Source organism: Lithobates pipiens, unplaced genomic scaffold (assembly GCF_037356315.1).
Source record: "Lithobates pipiens isolate NorthernLeopardFrog02 unplaced genomic scaffold, aLitPip1_a1.2 Scaffold_13, whole genome shotgun sequence".
Taxonomy (NCBI): Eukaryota; Metazoa; Chordata; class Amphibia; order Anura; family Ranidae; genus Lithobates; species Lithobates pipiens.
Window position 1 is genome coordinate 243,021,015 of NW_027507718.1, and position 13,385 is coordinate 243,034,399.

The following is a 13,385-nucleotide window of genomic DNA, read 5'->3' on the forward strand; positions in this document are numbered from 1 at the left end:
TGTCAGACTTTCCGATTGTGTGTACACAAGTCTGTCTCACAAGTCCATGCATGCTCGGAATCAAGTACGAGCCGGAACGCTCGGTCTTGTAAATCTAGCGGTCGTAATGGGGAGATATCACATCACGTCACTACGTTCATAATTGTTGGCCAACATTTGTGTGACTGTGTGTATGCAAGACAAGTTTGAGTCAACATCCTTCGAACAAAAATCCACGGTTTTGTTGTCGGAAAGTCCAATCGTGTGTACAAGGCACTAACGCTAATTTTCTCCTATGTTTATATTGTTTGCATGTTCACTTTTATTACACCAAAGTCCAATATACCTGTTGCGAAAAATAGAGCTAGAATTTACTAATTAGGCCCTTTGCACATTTTGCAAGCAATGTGCCAGATTCAAGCATGGTTTATGGAAATTGGGTAAAGATTGGACCATGTCAGGATTTCCTTAGCAGAGATGATAAATCCTTCTGGCCATTTCAATGTGCTGGAATCGTATCTGCAGGCAGAAACATATCAGTCATTTTTCTAACTAGAAAAAGGAAGCAATTTGCTCACTTTGCACTGCTAAAACAGACAAGACATTGGGGTTAATTTACTAAGACTGGAGCGTACAAAATCTGGTGTATCTCTGCATAAAAACAAATCAGCTTACAGTTTTTTGTTTTTTTTTAATCAAAACTTAATTGAACAAGCTGAAGTTAGAAGCTGATTGGCTGTCATGCACAGATGCACCAGATTTTGCACTTTCCAGTTTTAGGCTGGGTTCACATATATGTGAATTGAATGTGTTTTGAACTGCATCCAATTTGCGTTATATGTGAACTGGCAGCCTTCTCTATGGAACCAATACACATATCTGCAGGCCGGCCGTGGTGCATTTTTAAAAAGAGTATTTTTTTTTTTTTTTTTTAAAGTGCCTTTTTCAGTCTCATTCAGATGTGATTTCAGGTAAAAATTCATGCCTGAATCGCACTGGAACCGGTGAACAAAAACGCACTGGACTCCTTTTGAAAACCGCTCTGAAATCACAGCCAGACATGCGTGAACGGAGCCTTAGTAAATCAACCCCATTATGTTGTATCCTATTGCATATCCCATTGCTCTAAGTAAGACATGTACTTGTCTGTGGCAACCGTACAGAGAAACCTGTTAAGCTGATTAGTTGGCCTCTTGTTTAAGGGCCAGCCAATATCTCAGTGCAGGGGCCTAAGACAGGGGGGTGCTGTGCAGATTTAACAGCTGTGAGCTTTGAAAAGTTTTTCTTTTTTTTGGCCATCTTTGGGTTTGTGTACAAGGGCATGAGACTCTGAAGCAAGTCAAAGCACTTTCACATACTTTCAGAGAAATGTAGCTTGGTTTTCAGATTAGTTTGAATTTCTATATATTTTGGTCTTACATTTTGTTGTTTGAATTTACGTTAATTTATATGGGGAAGATAACTCAGATGCAGAATAGGACATTAGCATTTACCCAAAAGCAGAGCAAATATAAAAAAAATGAACATAGCAGAATAAGAGCCAGTTAAAAATGTTAAAAGTTCAAACTTTGAATTCCCAGTACTCTAAACTATTTTTTAGATTGGAGTATTACCCAAGTAATGATCAGAGGGTGCCACATAAAGACAACAATGTATTTTTATTTATGCTGGGCTTTTGGTTGTAACTTGGAGCGAACTGCGATTTTTTTACAGTTTTTATTTAATCGGGTTTTTCACCAGACTTTGCTGCTTGCAAGGACTCATTTTTGTAATCCATACATGTAAATATAAATAGAATTTAAAAAAACTTCCTGTTTGTGGCCATATTTGAGAATAAATGAGAATTAAATCATTATGTATAGGAGAAAATTCAATGGATTAGATATTGGATTGATTAAGTGGAGAAGAGTGGGCATTACTGAGATTTGCTCAGATTTGCAAACACTCTCTATAAATTTGCACTGCCCTATATTCAAAACATTCTTACACATTCATCCCTAAATATTTGCAGTACATAAAATTCAACCCCAAAGAATAGAATATAGTTGGTATCTATTTAATTTAGACTAGGTTCACATATGAGCCTCATGCGGCTCACAGCAGGGGGTCCAGTGCGTGCTGGTTCACCGTTTCAGGTCTGATTTCAGTCCGAATTTTTGGCTGAATTCGGACCTGAAACGGACCAAAAGACACAAAGCATTTTTCTGCAAAATGCACCATACCGATGCAGAGATATGTGAACCGGCTCCATAGAAAGCAGGTCAAAATATCCTGCTACTGCGAATTAGATGCAGATTTCGCATCCAATTCGCAATGGTGTGTACCCAGCCTTAAACATTTTGTCTTTAGCACCCAGTGTATGTTTGCCCAGAGGCCGTTCTTTAGTTTAACTATAATTATAGGCTCTTGCACAGAGGTCACTGAGCTCATTCAGTGTAATTCCTGGCTCAGGTAGCCCAAGTGCAGTATACATCTCGTTCTTAACATAAATGGTTGTATGCTTTTGTATATATCTCGTGTATATGTATGTTGCTATCATAAACATGTGTACAGTAAACAGGTGCATGCAAAAAATAGAAAATTTTCTATTTTGTGCATACGCTCGTATGCTGTACAGTAAAACCTTGGATTGCGAACATAATTTTCAGAAGCATGCTTTTAATCCAAAGCACTTGTATATTAAAAGCAAATTTCCCCATAAGAAATAATGGAAACTCAAATGATTCATTCCACAACCATTTATTCATAAGTCCTTCAGTTTATAGTCCATATAAAAATATTATAGCAATGTGACCAGGTTGGTAACCATAAAATGTCCATCCACAAATAGCAACCTCCACAAGGGGATTAGAAGCAAAATCCAGCAGGAGCTACAGAGCATAAAAGAGAAGAGAGGCACATCTAAGTGTAGCAATATGTTGCTAAATGTTGTACCTTCATTAAATGTAACCATATTGCTACATTTAGAGGAGCCTCTCTTCTCTTTTATACTCAGTTGTGACATGACACTACTTCTATATCAAGACATCGCTTGTATATCAAGTCAAAATTTATTAAAACATGTTGCTTATCTTGCAAAACGCTCTCAAACCAAGGTTTTACTGTTCTAGGTTTTGTGATAGCACCACCGTATACATGACTATAGTGGCACACAGCTTTTCATGTTATTGACAGGCGGTATGATATACCTAGGCTAACTGAGCGTAGTAAATACACCATGAATTATGCTGAATGGGCCCAGTGACCTGTGTTCAAACCCTAAAATAGTTCTATCTTTCTTCTGGGGTGTAATAAGGCAGTAGAACAGGCTTTGATCAATAAACTTTACAGCTCTTTTGCACTCTCACAGTAAAAAATCCCCCATCTCTACATGGCTGTGACAGGTTAATCTTAGTATATTAACCTTGAGCTGCTACCTACTGTGCTGAATGATCCGATGTAAAAACCCGCAAGGATTGCCAACAGTAAAATGCCCTACAGATCTTAATCTCTTATAACCATGCCAGGATTAGGGGTAATCCATTGTGAAAGCTGTATATACCCTGCTGAGGAGTAAATCTTACCCCTCTGCATTTTAAATAGAATGTCTTGGGTAGGACTAAGCCGCACCTAAAGAAAATCCATATTGTTTCTTTTTGTAACTTGCCTGACTGTTCACCTGTATGAAAGAGCCTTCGATGAGCAAAAAAAAAAAAAAATCTGAGATTTGATACATATCCCCATATATTTAAAATGCCTTCTAGCATTTGTGACATTATTTCAAAAAATTTAGAGTAGTCAATTAAAAAAGTGTGTTTATCAGTGGACTAATTAAAAGTGATCTATTTAGGGAAAACAAGAGGAGCATTCACATTACCTAAGGGAGCTCGAAACATCTCCCTTACTGAATCAAGAGGGTCAAAAAATACAGTGGGTAAGTTGCATCACAGACTGCAGGAAGCCTGTGATGATGACTGTACATGCCAGTAGGTTCTAGCAGGCTTCTATATGGGGAAGACAAAGCCCTTTGTTTAATAAGGTAAAGAGCAAAGTGCAGTACCAGGGTTAGCCAATCAAAGACCATCTTTCACTGGTCAGACTCTAATATTGTTATAATCTGATTGGTACATGTAACTGCACATTGTTGCTGTTTGTAACATTCCTATTAAATAAAGGCCAAAATGTTCTTTTTTTTCTTATGTCCATGATAACTTTAAAATCACTATAACTTAAATTCTGTATATTGATCTGGAATTATCAGCAATTTCTAAAATGTAACCATCATAACATAAGAAAAATGAATGCTTTGTCTCTTGCTGTTATTTTTCTGTGTAATCATGGAAAAAAACAGACACCCTCATTTTTTCTTTAAGGGAAAAATTAAACCATTAACATTTATTATATGCATTTATTCAACTAATTATAATTTTATTCTTTCAGCTCCAGGAAGGTCCAGTTGATTCGGCTTTTTTACATAAGGCTATACTAACCTTTGCTGTTTTTGTTTTGTTTCCCTCTGCTTGAACACAACGCATGTGTAGGATATCTTAAGATGTTTGACATCCCCCCTGGTGCTAGACATGTGTTTATCCAAGAAGACGAGGCTTCCCCTCATATTCTTGGTAAGTGGCCCAGTTGCTAAAAATGTAGAGGGAAACTGCTCACGAAAATGCTACACAAAGCTGACAGAGCATTTTAGGTGAACCTGCTTGGCAGCATCCATGGTGTCATTTGACACATAGCCCTGCTTTGCACAGGCTGGTAGCAAATGTATTTCTATGCATTTGCATATTCTTGCTAAACATTTAATGCTTGAGCTGCTGAAGAAGATAATTTAGTAATTTATGTGACAGTAGTTAATCTGCAATTTTCTAAATCTGTATTTAATTGGTAATTGCAATGAAAACTTGGACAAAGTCTAAAAGTTTGCTGGTTTTCTATCTCTCTGTTACTCCTTTAGCAAGATTATTCCATAAGTGGTTCCACCTGCCTTTACCTTGCTACATAGACTCACTCTGCAGCAGCAAAAAGGACAGTTTCCCCGATGGGGCTTTGGACAGCAGTATCTTACGGTCAAAAATTTTTATGTGGTGGATGACCAATAAATGCACTTATTTAAAAAAATATGTGTCATAATATAGTTCAAATATAACATATAAAAAGCTGGCCAACTAGTACAGTACATGTTCCACAATGTAATCAGAATTACACAAAAATGTACACATGGTTACATATCGGACGTATAGAAGGTGTGAAATCCCCATCACGTTTCAACCTTTAAACAGTCATCTTCAGGGGGATAGTTGACTCTATAAGACACATTAAACAACTTCAGAATTTAAAAACATATCATCATAAATCCCATTACAGGACTAAAATGGCGATATATTTACTGATAAAAGTGGAAGAGGTAATCACATGGCCAGAACTTTTTTAAAAGCTGCTGAGTGATCTGGAGGGCCCCAGAGCCTCCCCTACCTCCCCTGAGTGCATGGATCCAGCCCAAGGGGCTTGTAAGGAGACACATTGTTGGCGCTCCCGAGTGGGGACGGAAGAGTCTGCACCTGCAATGAACATCCAATCAGTCTTCATAAGTTAAATACAGGAAATTCGATAGATATACTCTTGGCACATTAGCAAGAGTATCAATTAGGCTATAAACATAGGGTATGTGGGCTAGCTACAATCATACTAATCAGTATGTACTCATCAAGGTATCCTAAAGTCTCATAGACGTGATTATTCAATAGGATGTAAATAAAGCATTTAGGTAATGCATGATCTGATAAAATAAATTATGATGTTAGTAGGAAGGTTGAAATAATATATAATGTATGAGGAGTGAATTGGTGAAATATGCATATATGAAAAATGCCCTAAAGGGGTAGTTAAGTGGTATAATGTGCTGTGGAAAAAAATCAAGTGGTTGAATTAAGTGAAGTAAGAAGCTAGTTGAGTGCTGGCTAAAGCGTTAAAACAAGACACAAAATATGTATGTAGTGTCAGCCAACTGATGTTGGTATCAAAGTAAAAGAAAATCAAAAGGAAACCGTCAAAGAATCAAAAAAGTGTAGAAGATCGAAAACCAACTATAAGGGTGTAAGAATATGTGTCTGGTATTAACATTTACCTTGTACCGCACTGTAGCTTGTATGGTATTAAAGATTGTACGTTGTATAGACCTAACTGCAATTAAGCAAGAAAGGTAGAGACTCAGAACCGAGGAGGATATGTGCAGGGCTATCCAATCTGGTCAGCGTGGAATCACGATTTGACTCACAGGCAGCTAGTCATGGATAGGTAGAAGCATCTTTACTGACATTTTAAAGAGATTTAGATATATTAGGGTGTTTCAAATTGCCAACATCTTCTCAGAGCAGTAATATATGATTTAGGTTGAACGGCCCATTAAAAACATAACTGCTAAAAAAAATGTATTGAACATAAGAGGATTTGATAACTTGCAGGATCCTTAAACTTATCTGAGCTCCATCTTGATACAGCGATATGCATGAGAGCAGCAGCTCTCCGGGTCTCTCTCTCCTTATTGGTTCAGACAGCAACAGGAGCCATTGGCTCCCATTGCTGTCAATCATAGCCAGTGAGCCAATGAGGAGAGAGTGGGGCAGGGCCAAGCCACGCTTTGTGTGTGAATGAACAATGTCCATTCACAGGAGCATGGCTCAAGCTTGCTATTGGGGGCATTTGGCAGTGGGAAAGAGCCAGGGCTGCCGGCGGGGCACCCAAAAACAAGAGGATCGGGGCTGCTCTGTGCAAAACCATTGCACAGAGCAGGTGAGTATGATGTGTGTTATTTAAAAAAAGAAAAAACAAGCCTTTAGTGTTACTTTAAAGAGGAAGTAAACCCTGATGGGTTTACTTCCTCTTTTTTTCCCTGCAAAGGTAAAGCATAATGGACTACTATGCATCGCATAGTAGCTCATTACGTGTCACTTACCTGACACAGGAGCCAGCGAAGTCGCCGCTGATCCCTGTAGTCCGCCGCGTCCATCTTGCTGGTGGTGTCTCGCAGCTCCGACCAATGACAGCGGCGCAACCGCGATGACGTCACTCCCGCGCATGCGCACGGGAGTCGCGCCTCGCAGCTCCGTTGCTGTCATACGGCGAAGCCGCGATGACGTCACTCCCGCGCATGCGCACGGGAGTCGACAAATTTGGCAAATCCATTCTTGGATTTGCCGCATTTAGTGCGCCTGCGCGCCGCTGTCTACGGCGCATGCGCCGTAGACAGCGGTGCCCATTTTCGGGCAAATATCTCCTAAACCATATAGGTTTAGGAGATATTGCTTGGACCTACAGGTAAGCCTTAATCTAGGCTTACCTATAGGTCCAAGTTGTTTGGAAGGGTTTACTTCCTCTTTAAACTCAAAGTTAAACTTCAGGCTAAAAAAATATTATCTAAATACAGGAGACATATGTATACTTACTTCAAACTACTTTGTATATTTTTTCCACATTTGTGCAGCAATCAAGCATGAATTTAAAGGCATTGTACATTTTCAAGTATTTTTGTTATTCTAACTAGGTATAAGTGTTATAGTTATATAGTTATAATTGTATTGTTTTATTTATCTTGTAATGGTGGGCTCACATGTGACTGCAGTTTTTAGGGCCATGGACGATCAATTCCCTTACGTCCATGTATTCATTCATCTAGCTTGTCCCTATTTGCTAAAACAGCAGGCATCTTATTGTTCCGGGTAACAATCCATGTCTCACCATTTCCTCTTTAATAATTCACAAATGCAGGAGTGCTAATGTTATGAGAGATTGCATAGTGGTGTTACTTTCTCTGCCTGCCTACCTGAAGAACACTAGACTGAGAGGCCCATTGTGGCATATGTAGTTTCTTCACAGTTATTATACTACAGACAGAGGTAATGCATTAATTTGTGCAGTGCCATGCTGCATTCCTCATGTTTGAACCCCAAAAAAAATTTGCTGACACTGAATTGTCAAGATTGGCACCATTAAATTACAGGATAAATGCACATCTTATGCAGGTGAAGAACACAAGGTGCAGGTAGGAAGGTTTATAATGCTTTAAGAGAGTTTTCCCTCATTTATCACCATGGTTGATACATTTTCAGTCAAGAAAGTATTTATCGGCAATAGGGACAGAGAGAATAAGAAGAAGCTGACAGTAGTTGTCGCCTTTATCTACTGTGCTAAAAAGGGATTACTGCTGACCAGGACTCTGTTGCAGAATTTCAGTCACTTCCAGTCTGGTAAAACATTTGCAATGCCTGGCACAGTAAGTTATGATAAATCTCTCCAACGGAGTCCTGGATAGCAGTAAAATCCTGTCAAGGGTTTCTTATCATTTCCAATTTTATCCAAAACTGAAAAAAGTTTTGGCTGGACATACATTTTATATAGTAAGGTGAAGGTGTTAATTAAACCTCCTCCACATTTGGGCCTCGGGAGCTTTTAGACATAATGTGCTAGCATGCTTTTTGGCAGACTTACCTGCAAGTTAGTGACTCAAAAAACTTGTATGCATGTGTTGTAGCATGTGATTTCTTAAGAGGGATTGAGCCATATGTGTAATGCCATTCTTTTCTAATGGCACCCCAACTTGAATAGAGGGAGAAAACAAACAAACTTGAACCACAGCACAGAAAGAAGCATATGCATTGTATATAAAAAAAATAAAGCTTAACTATACCTTCCTGTTATTTACACAAGGATGCTGCCATCTTTGCCTTGATAAGTTAGAACACCAACCATTTGGCTTGTATCAATCATGGCATGCCTTTAATATAACTGTTTTGGAAAACAGTTAAATTGATGAGTTTAGTTTTGCTTTAAAGTGGAACTAAACCCATCAATTTAACTGTTTTCCAAAACAGTTATATGCAAAGGATGCCCTGAATGATAAATGTCATAGTTGCCAGCATGTTTATTTTAGTTCTCAACTTAATTATCAAGCCCTCAAATGGCTGGTGTCAAAGCTGATCACATGGTGGCAGCAGCAGCACCATGGCAACTGCAGAGCCAACAGAAGCCAAGATGGCAGCTTCCTTGGTTGTAAAGCATGGTTTGCATAGTATGTTTTTGGTTTGTGGACACAGTGTCAAGACTCATTAAAAACTAATGGACACATAAAACATATGTTGGTGTGCACACAGTTGTGAATGAGCCCTTAGTGGATCATTATAAAAGCCAGACAATTTTTTGCTAGCCCCTGTATTTCTCTCATGTCAGGTTTGCTTTAATTACTAAACTTTTGCATTGCAAATATGTGCACAATCATGGCTTACCATTGAAAATCTTCTCTTGCAGGAATTTAGTTTAATTATCCTAAGACCCCTTTTATATGGACACTGTCATGTGGAAAAAACAGGTTTATGAGGCACGTTTTAAACTCACTTGTCAAAATCAGGCAATGACATTGATATGGGCCATCGCAAAAAATAAATAAAGCATATGGCTTACGGCATGTGGCATTTGCCAACACATCCCATAGAGATGAATGGAACCATGCTGCAACTGCAGTGCAACCGCATTCAGTGGACACAGTTGTAGCATTGTGAAGACAGATTTAGTAGTCTTCAGCTACTGTCTTTATAAAATTGTATCAGGGGAATTTATCAAAACTTAAGCTGCGGAATCTAGAGCAGCTGTGCATGGCAACCAATTAACTTCTATCTTTTATTTTTAAAGCTTAACAGAATAAACCACAGATAGAAGCTTTAATAAATTTCCCTCATTGTATAGGAAAGTAACTTGCATTGGTTGATTTATTATTATTATTACTATACAACAGCATTTATATAAAGCCAATAGTTTACGCAGTGCTTTACAATATAAAGGGGAGCAGTACAATTACAATACAGTTCAATACAGAAGGAATAGGAGAGCCATGCTCATGGAGCTAACAAACTAAAGAGAGGCGGAAGTGGTACAAAAGGTTTTAGCTGCAGGGGATGATCTAATGGCAGTGAGTGGGTGCAGTTCTTAGGTGGAGATGGGGTAGGCTTCCCTGAATATGTGAATTTTCAAGAATCTTAGCTCAGTACCAATGATTTTCTGATGAAATGACATGTTTATGTTTTGTTTTGAAATTACTGGAAGAGTAAAATTGTTCAGAGAATTACAAAAAAATCCTAAACTAAATCCAGATGAATCCAGATTTCCTACCAGAAAGGCTGTATTTGTGTTTTTAGTTTTATGTATGGCATGCAAGTGGAATCGGCAAGGATGAGGTATTAGGATTTCATAGGATCTCATATAGGTAAAAGCAGAAATCTGGGGAGAATTCAAAAACTATCCTTACAGTGGGCCTCCCCCAGCACTGCAAGGGTTTAAATGCTATTTTTTTTTCTAGAGTAGCATAAACAAAGCAGTTCTCCAAACCTCATTTTATACTTCAACAGGCTTCCCTTTTCCCATGGACAGCTCTTCTGAAGTTGTTTCTCTTTGCGCTCCATTCATCAGTTGTACTCAATCACTAGGGATGAGCTTCGAGTTCGAGACGAACTCATGTTCGACTCGAACATTGCCTGTTTGCCTGTTCAGCGAACAGTGAACAATTTGGGCTGTTTGCGGCAAATTCGAAAGGCCGGAACACCCTGTACAAGTCTATGGGAGAAATCTAAAGTGCTAATTTTAAAGGCTAATATGCAAGTTACTGTCCTAAAAAGTGTTTGAGGGACCTGGGTCCTGCCCCAGGAGACATGGTTCAATGCAAAAAAAAGTTTTAAAAACTGACGTTTTTTCAGGAGCAGGGATTTTAACCACTTTCAGACCGGACCATTTTGCTGGTAAATGACCAGAGGTCTTTTTACACTTTGGCACTGCGCTGCTTTAACTGGTAATTGCGCGGTCATGCAATGTTGTACCCAAACAAAATTTGCGTCCTTTTCTTCCCACAAATAGAGCTTTCTTTTGATGGTATTTGATTGCCTCTGCGATTTTTATTTTTTGCGATATAAACGTAAAAAGACCGCAAATTTTGAAAAAAAATGATATTTTCTACTTTTTGTTATTAGAAAAATCCAATAAACTCAATTTTAGTCATACATTTAGGCCAAAATGTATTCAGCCACATGTCTTTGGTAAAAAAAAAGTCAATAATTGTATATTTATTGGTTTGCGCAAAAGTTGTCACATCTACAAACTAAGGTACGTTTTCTGGAATTTACGCAGCTTTTAGTTTACGACTGCCTATCTCATTTCTTGAGGTGCTAAAATGACAGGGCAGTACAAAACCCCCCCAAATGACCCCATTTTGGAAAGTAGACCCCCTAAGGAAATTGATAAGAGGCATGTTGAGCCCATTGAATATTTTATTTTTTTGCCTCAAGCGATTGAATAATGACAAAAAAAAAATTTTTTTTTTTTTTTTACACAAAGTTGTCACTAAATGATATATTGCTCACACATGCTATGGGCGTATGTGAAATGACACCCCAAAATAAATTCTGCTGCTTCTCCTGAGTACGGGGATACCACATATGTGGGACTTTTTGGGAGCCTAGCCGCGTACAGGGCCCCGAAAACCAAGCACCGCCTTCAGGCTTTCTAAGGGCGTCAATTTTTGATTTCACGCCTCACTACCTATTACAGTTTTGAAGGCCATAAAATGCCAAGATGGCACAAAACCCCCACAAATGACCCCATTTTAGAAAGTAGACACCCCAAGCTATTTGCTGAGAGGCATGTTGAGTCCATGGAATATTTTATATTTTGCCACAAGTTGCGGGAAAATTACAAACTTTTTTTTTTTTTTTTTTTTTTTCACAAAGTTGTCACTAAATGATATATTGCTCATGCATGCCATGGGCATATGTGAAATGACACCCCAAAATAAATTCTGCTGCTTCTCCTGAGTACGGGGATACCACATATGTGGGACTTTTTGGGAGCCTAGCCGCGTACGGGGCCCCGAAAACCAAGCACCGCCTTCAGGCTTTCTAAGGGCGTAATTTTTTGAGTTCACTTCTCACTACCTATTACAGTTTTGAAGGCCATAAAATGCCAAGATGGCACAAAACCCCCACAAATGACCCCATTTTAGAAAGTAGACACCCCAAGCTATTTGCTGAGAGGCATGTTGAGTCCATGGAATATTTTATATTTTGCCACAAGTTGCGGGAAAATTACAAACTTTTTTTTTTTTTCACAAAGTTGTCACTAAATGATATATTGCTCACGCATGCCATGGGCATATGTGAAATGACACCCCAAAATAAATTCTGCTGCTTCTCCTGAGTACGGGGATACCACATATGTGGGACTTTTTGGGAGCCTAGCCGCGTACGGGGCCCCAAAAACCAAGCACCGCCTTCAGGCTTTCTAAGGGCGTTACAGTTTTGAAGGCCATAAAATGCCAAGATGGCACAAACCCCCCCCCCCAAATGACCCCATTTTAGAAAGTAGACACCCCTAAATTTAGGGGTACACTAGTGAGACTAGGTAATAAATGGCGGGTGCCCTGAAACTATAAAAAAATAACTAACCAACCAGCGTCACCTGTAACAGTTATATGGTGATCACTGGTGAAAGGGTTAACTAGGGGGCAATCAGGGGGCTTTATGCGGTAGTATATGGGGGTCCCTGGCGCTATAAAAAGCTGCGGCGAACCTAAATACCTACCTGCCTAACTAGCGTCACCTGTGACACTAATACAGCGATCAGAAAAACGATCGCTTATTAGGCTGGGTTCACACTGGAGCGATGCGGGAACGCCACGAATGCGCGGCGGGTTCCCGCATCGCATGCCTCCCGGCGGCAGTTCACACTGCCCTATGCGAACTGCTGGGAGTGTCAGTGAAATGTTAATGACACCCCCAGATCAGTTCGCATATCGCAGTGCGATCTGCAAACTTGGATCGCATGGTGTGAACACCCATGCGATCCGATTCTGCTGCGGACCAAAAAAAGGGTCCCGTGCGAGTTTGCGGCGGGTGCGACACGAATTCAGCCATACTATCTGTATAGCTGAACTCGAATCGCACAGAGATCGGATGTGATTTGCACTGCAGTGCGGTGCGAATCACATCCGTTCTCATAAACCGCTGCAATGTGAACCCAGCCTTAGTGACACTGGCGACGGGGGGTGATCACGGGGTTAAACCTTTATTGGGGGGGTTAGGGGGGTACCTTAGAACTAAAGGGGGCTAACCCTAACTGCCCTAACAGTTATTAGTCACAAATGACACCTGCCGGGTGATCAGGGGGTTAAACCTTTATTAGGTAATAAATGGCGGGTGCCCTGAAACTATAAAAAAATAACTAACCAACCAGCGTCACCTGTAACAGTTATATGGTGATCACTGGTGAAAGGGTTAACTAGGGGGCAATCAGGGGGCTTTATGCGGTAGTATATGGGGGTCCCTAGCGCTATAAAAAGCTGCGGCGAACCTAAATACCTACCTGCCTAACTAGCGTCACCTGTGACA

The 13,385-nt window shown here is 39.7% G+C and overlaps 1 protein-coding gene across 2 annotated transcripts in view; it reads left to right on the forward strand.

The window, feature by feature from the left end:
- Window positions 1–13,385, forward strand: part of ADAMTS3 (ADAM metallopeptidase with thrombospondin type 1 motif 3) — a 268,741-nt gene that overhangs the window by 187,741 nt on the left and 67,615 nt on the right. The window contains exon 16 of one of the 2 annotated variants that reach the window (XM_077476441.1): window positions 3,809–3,892. In XM_077476441.1, coding sequence (XP_077332567.1) covers window positions 3,809–3,892 — 84 coding nt within the window. Of the gene's footprint in view, window positions 1–3,808; window positions 3,893–4,499; window positions 4,581–13,385 lie in introns of both variants that reach the window. The other variant, XM_077476442.1, reaches the window with a different exon arrangement.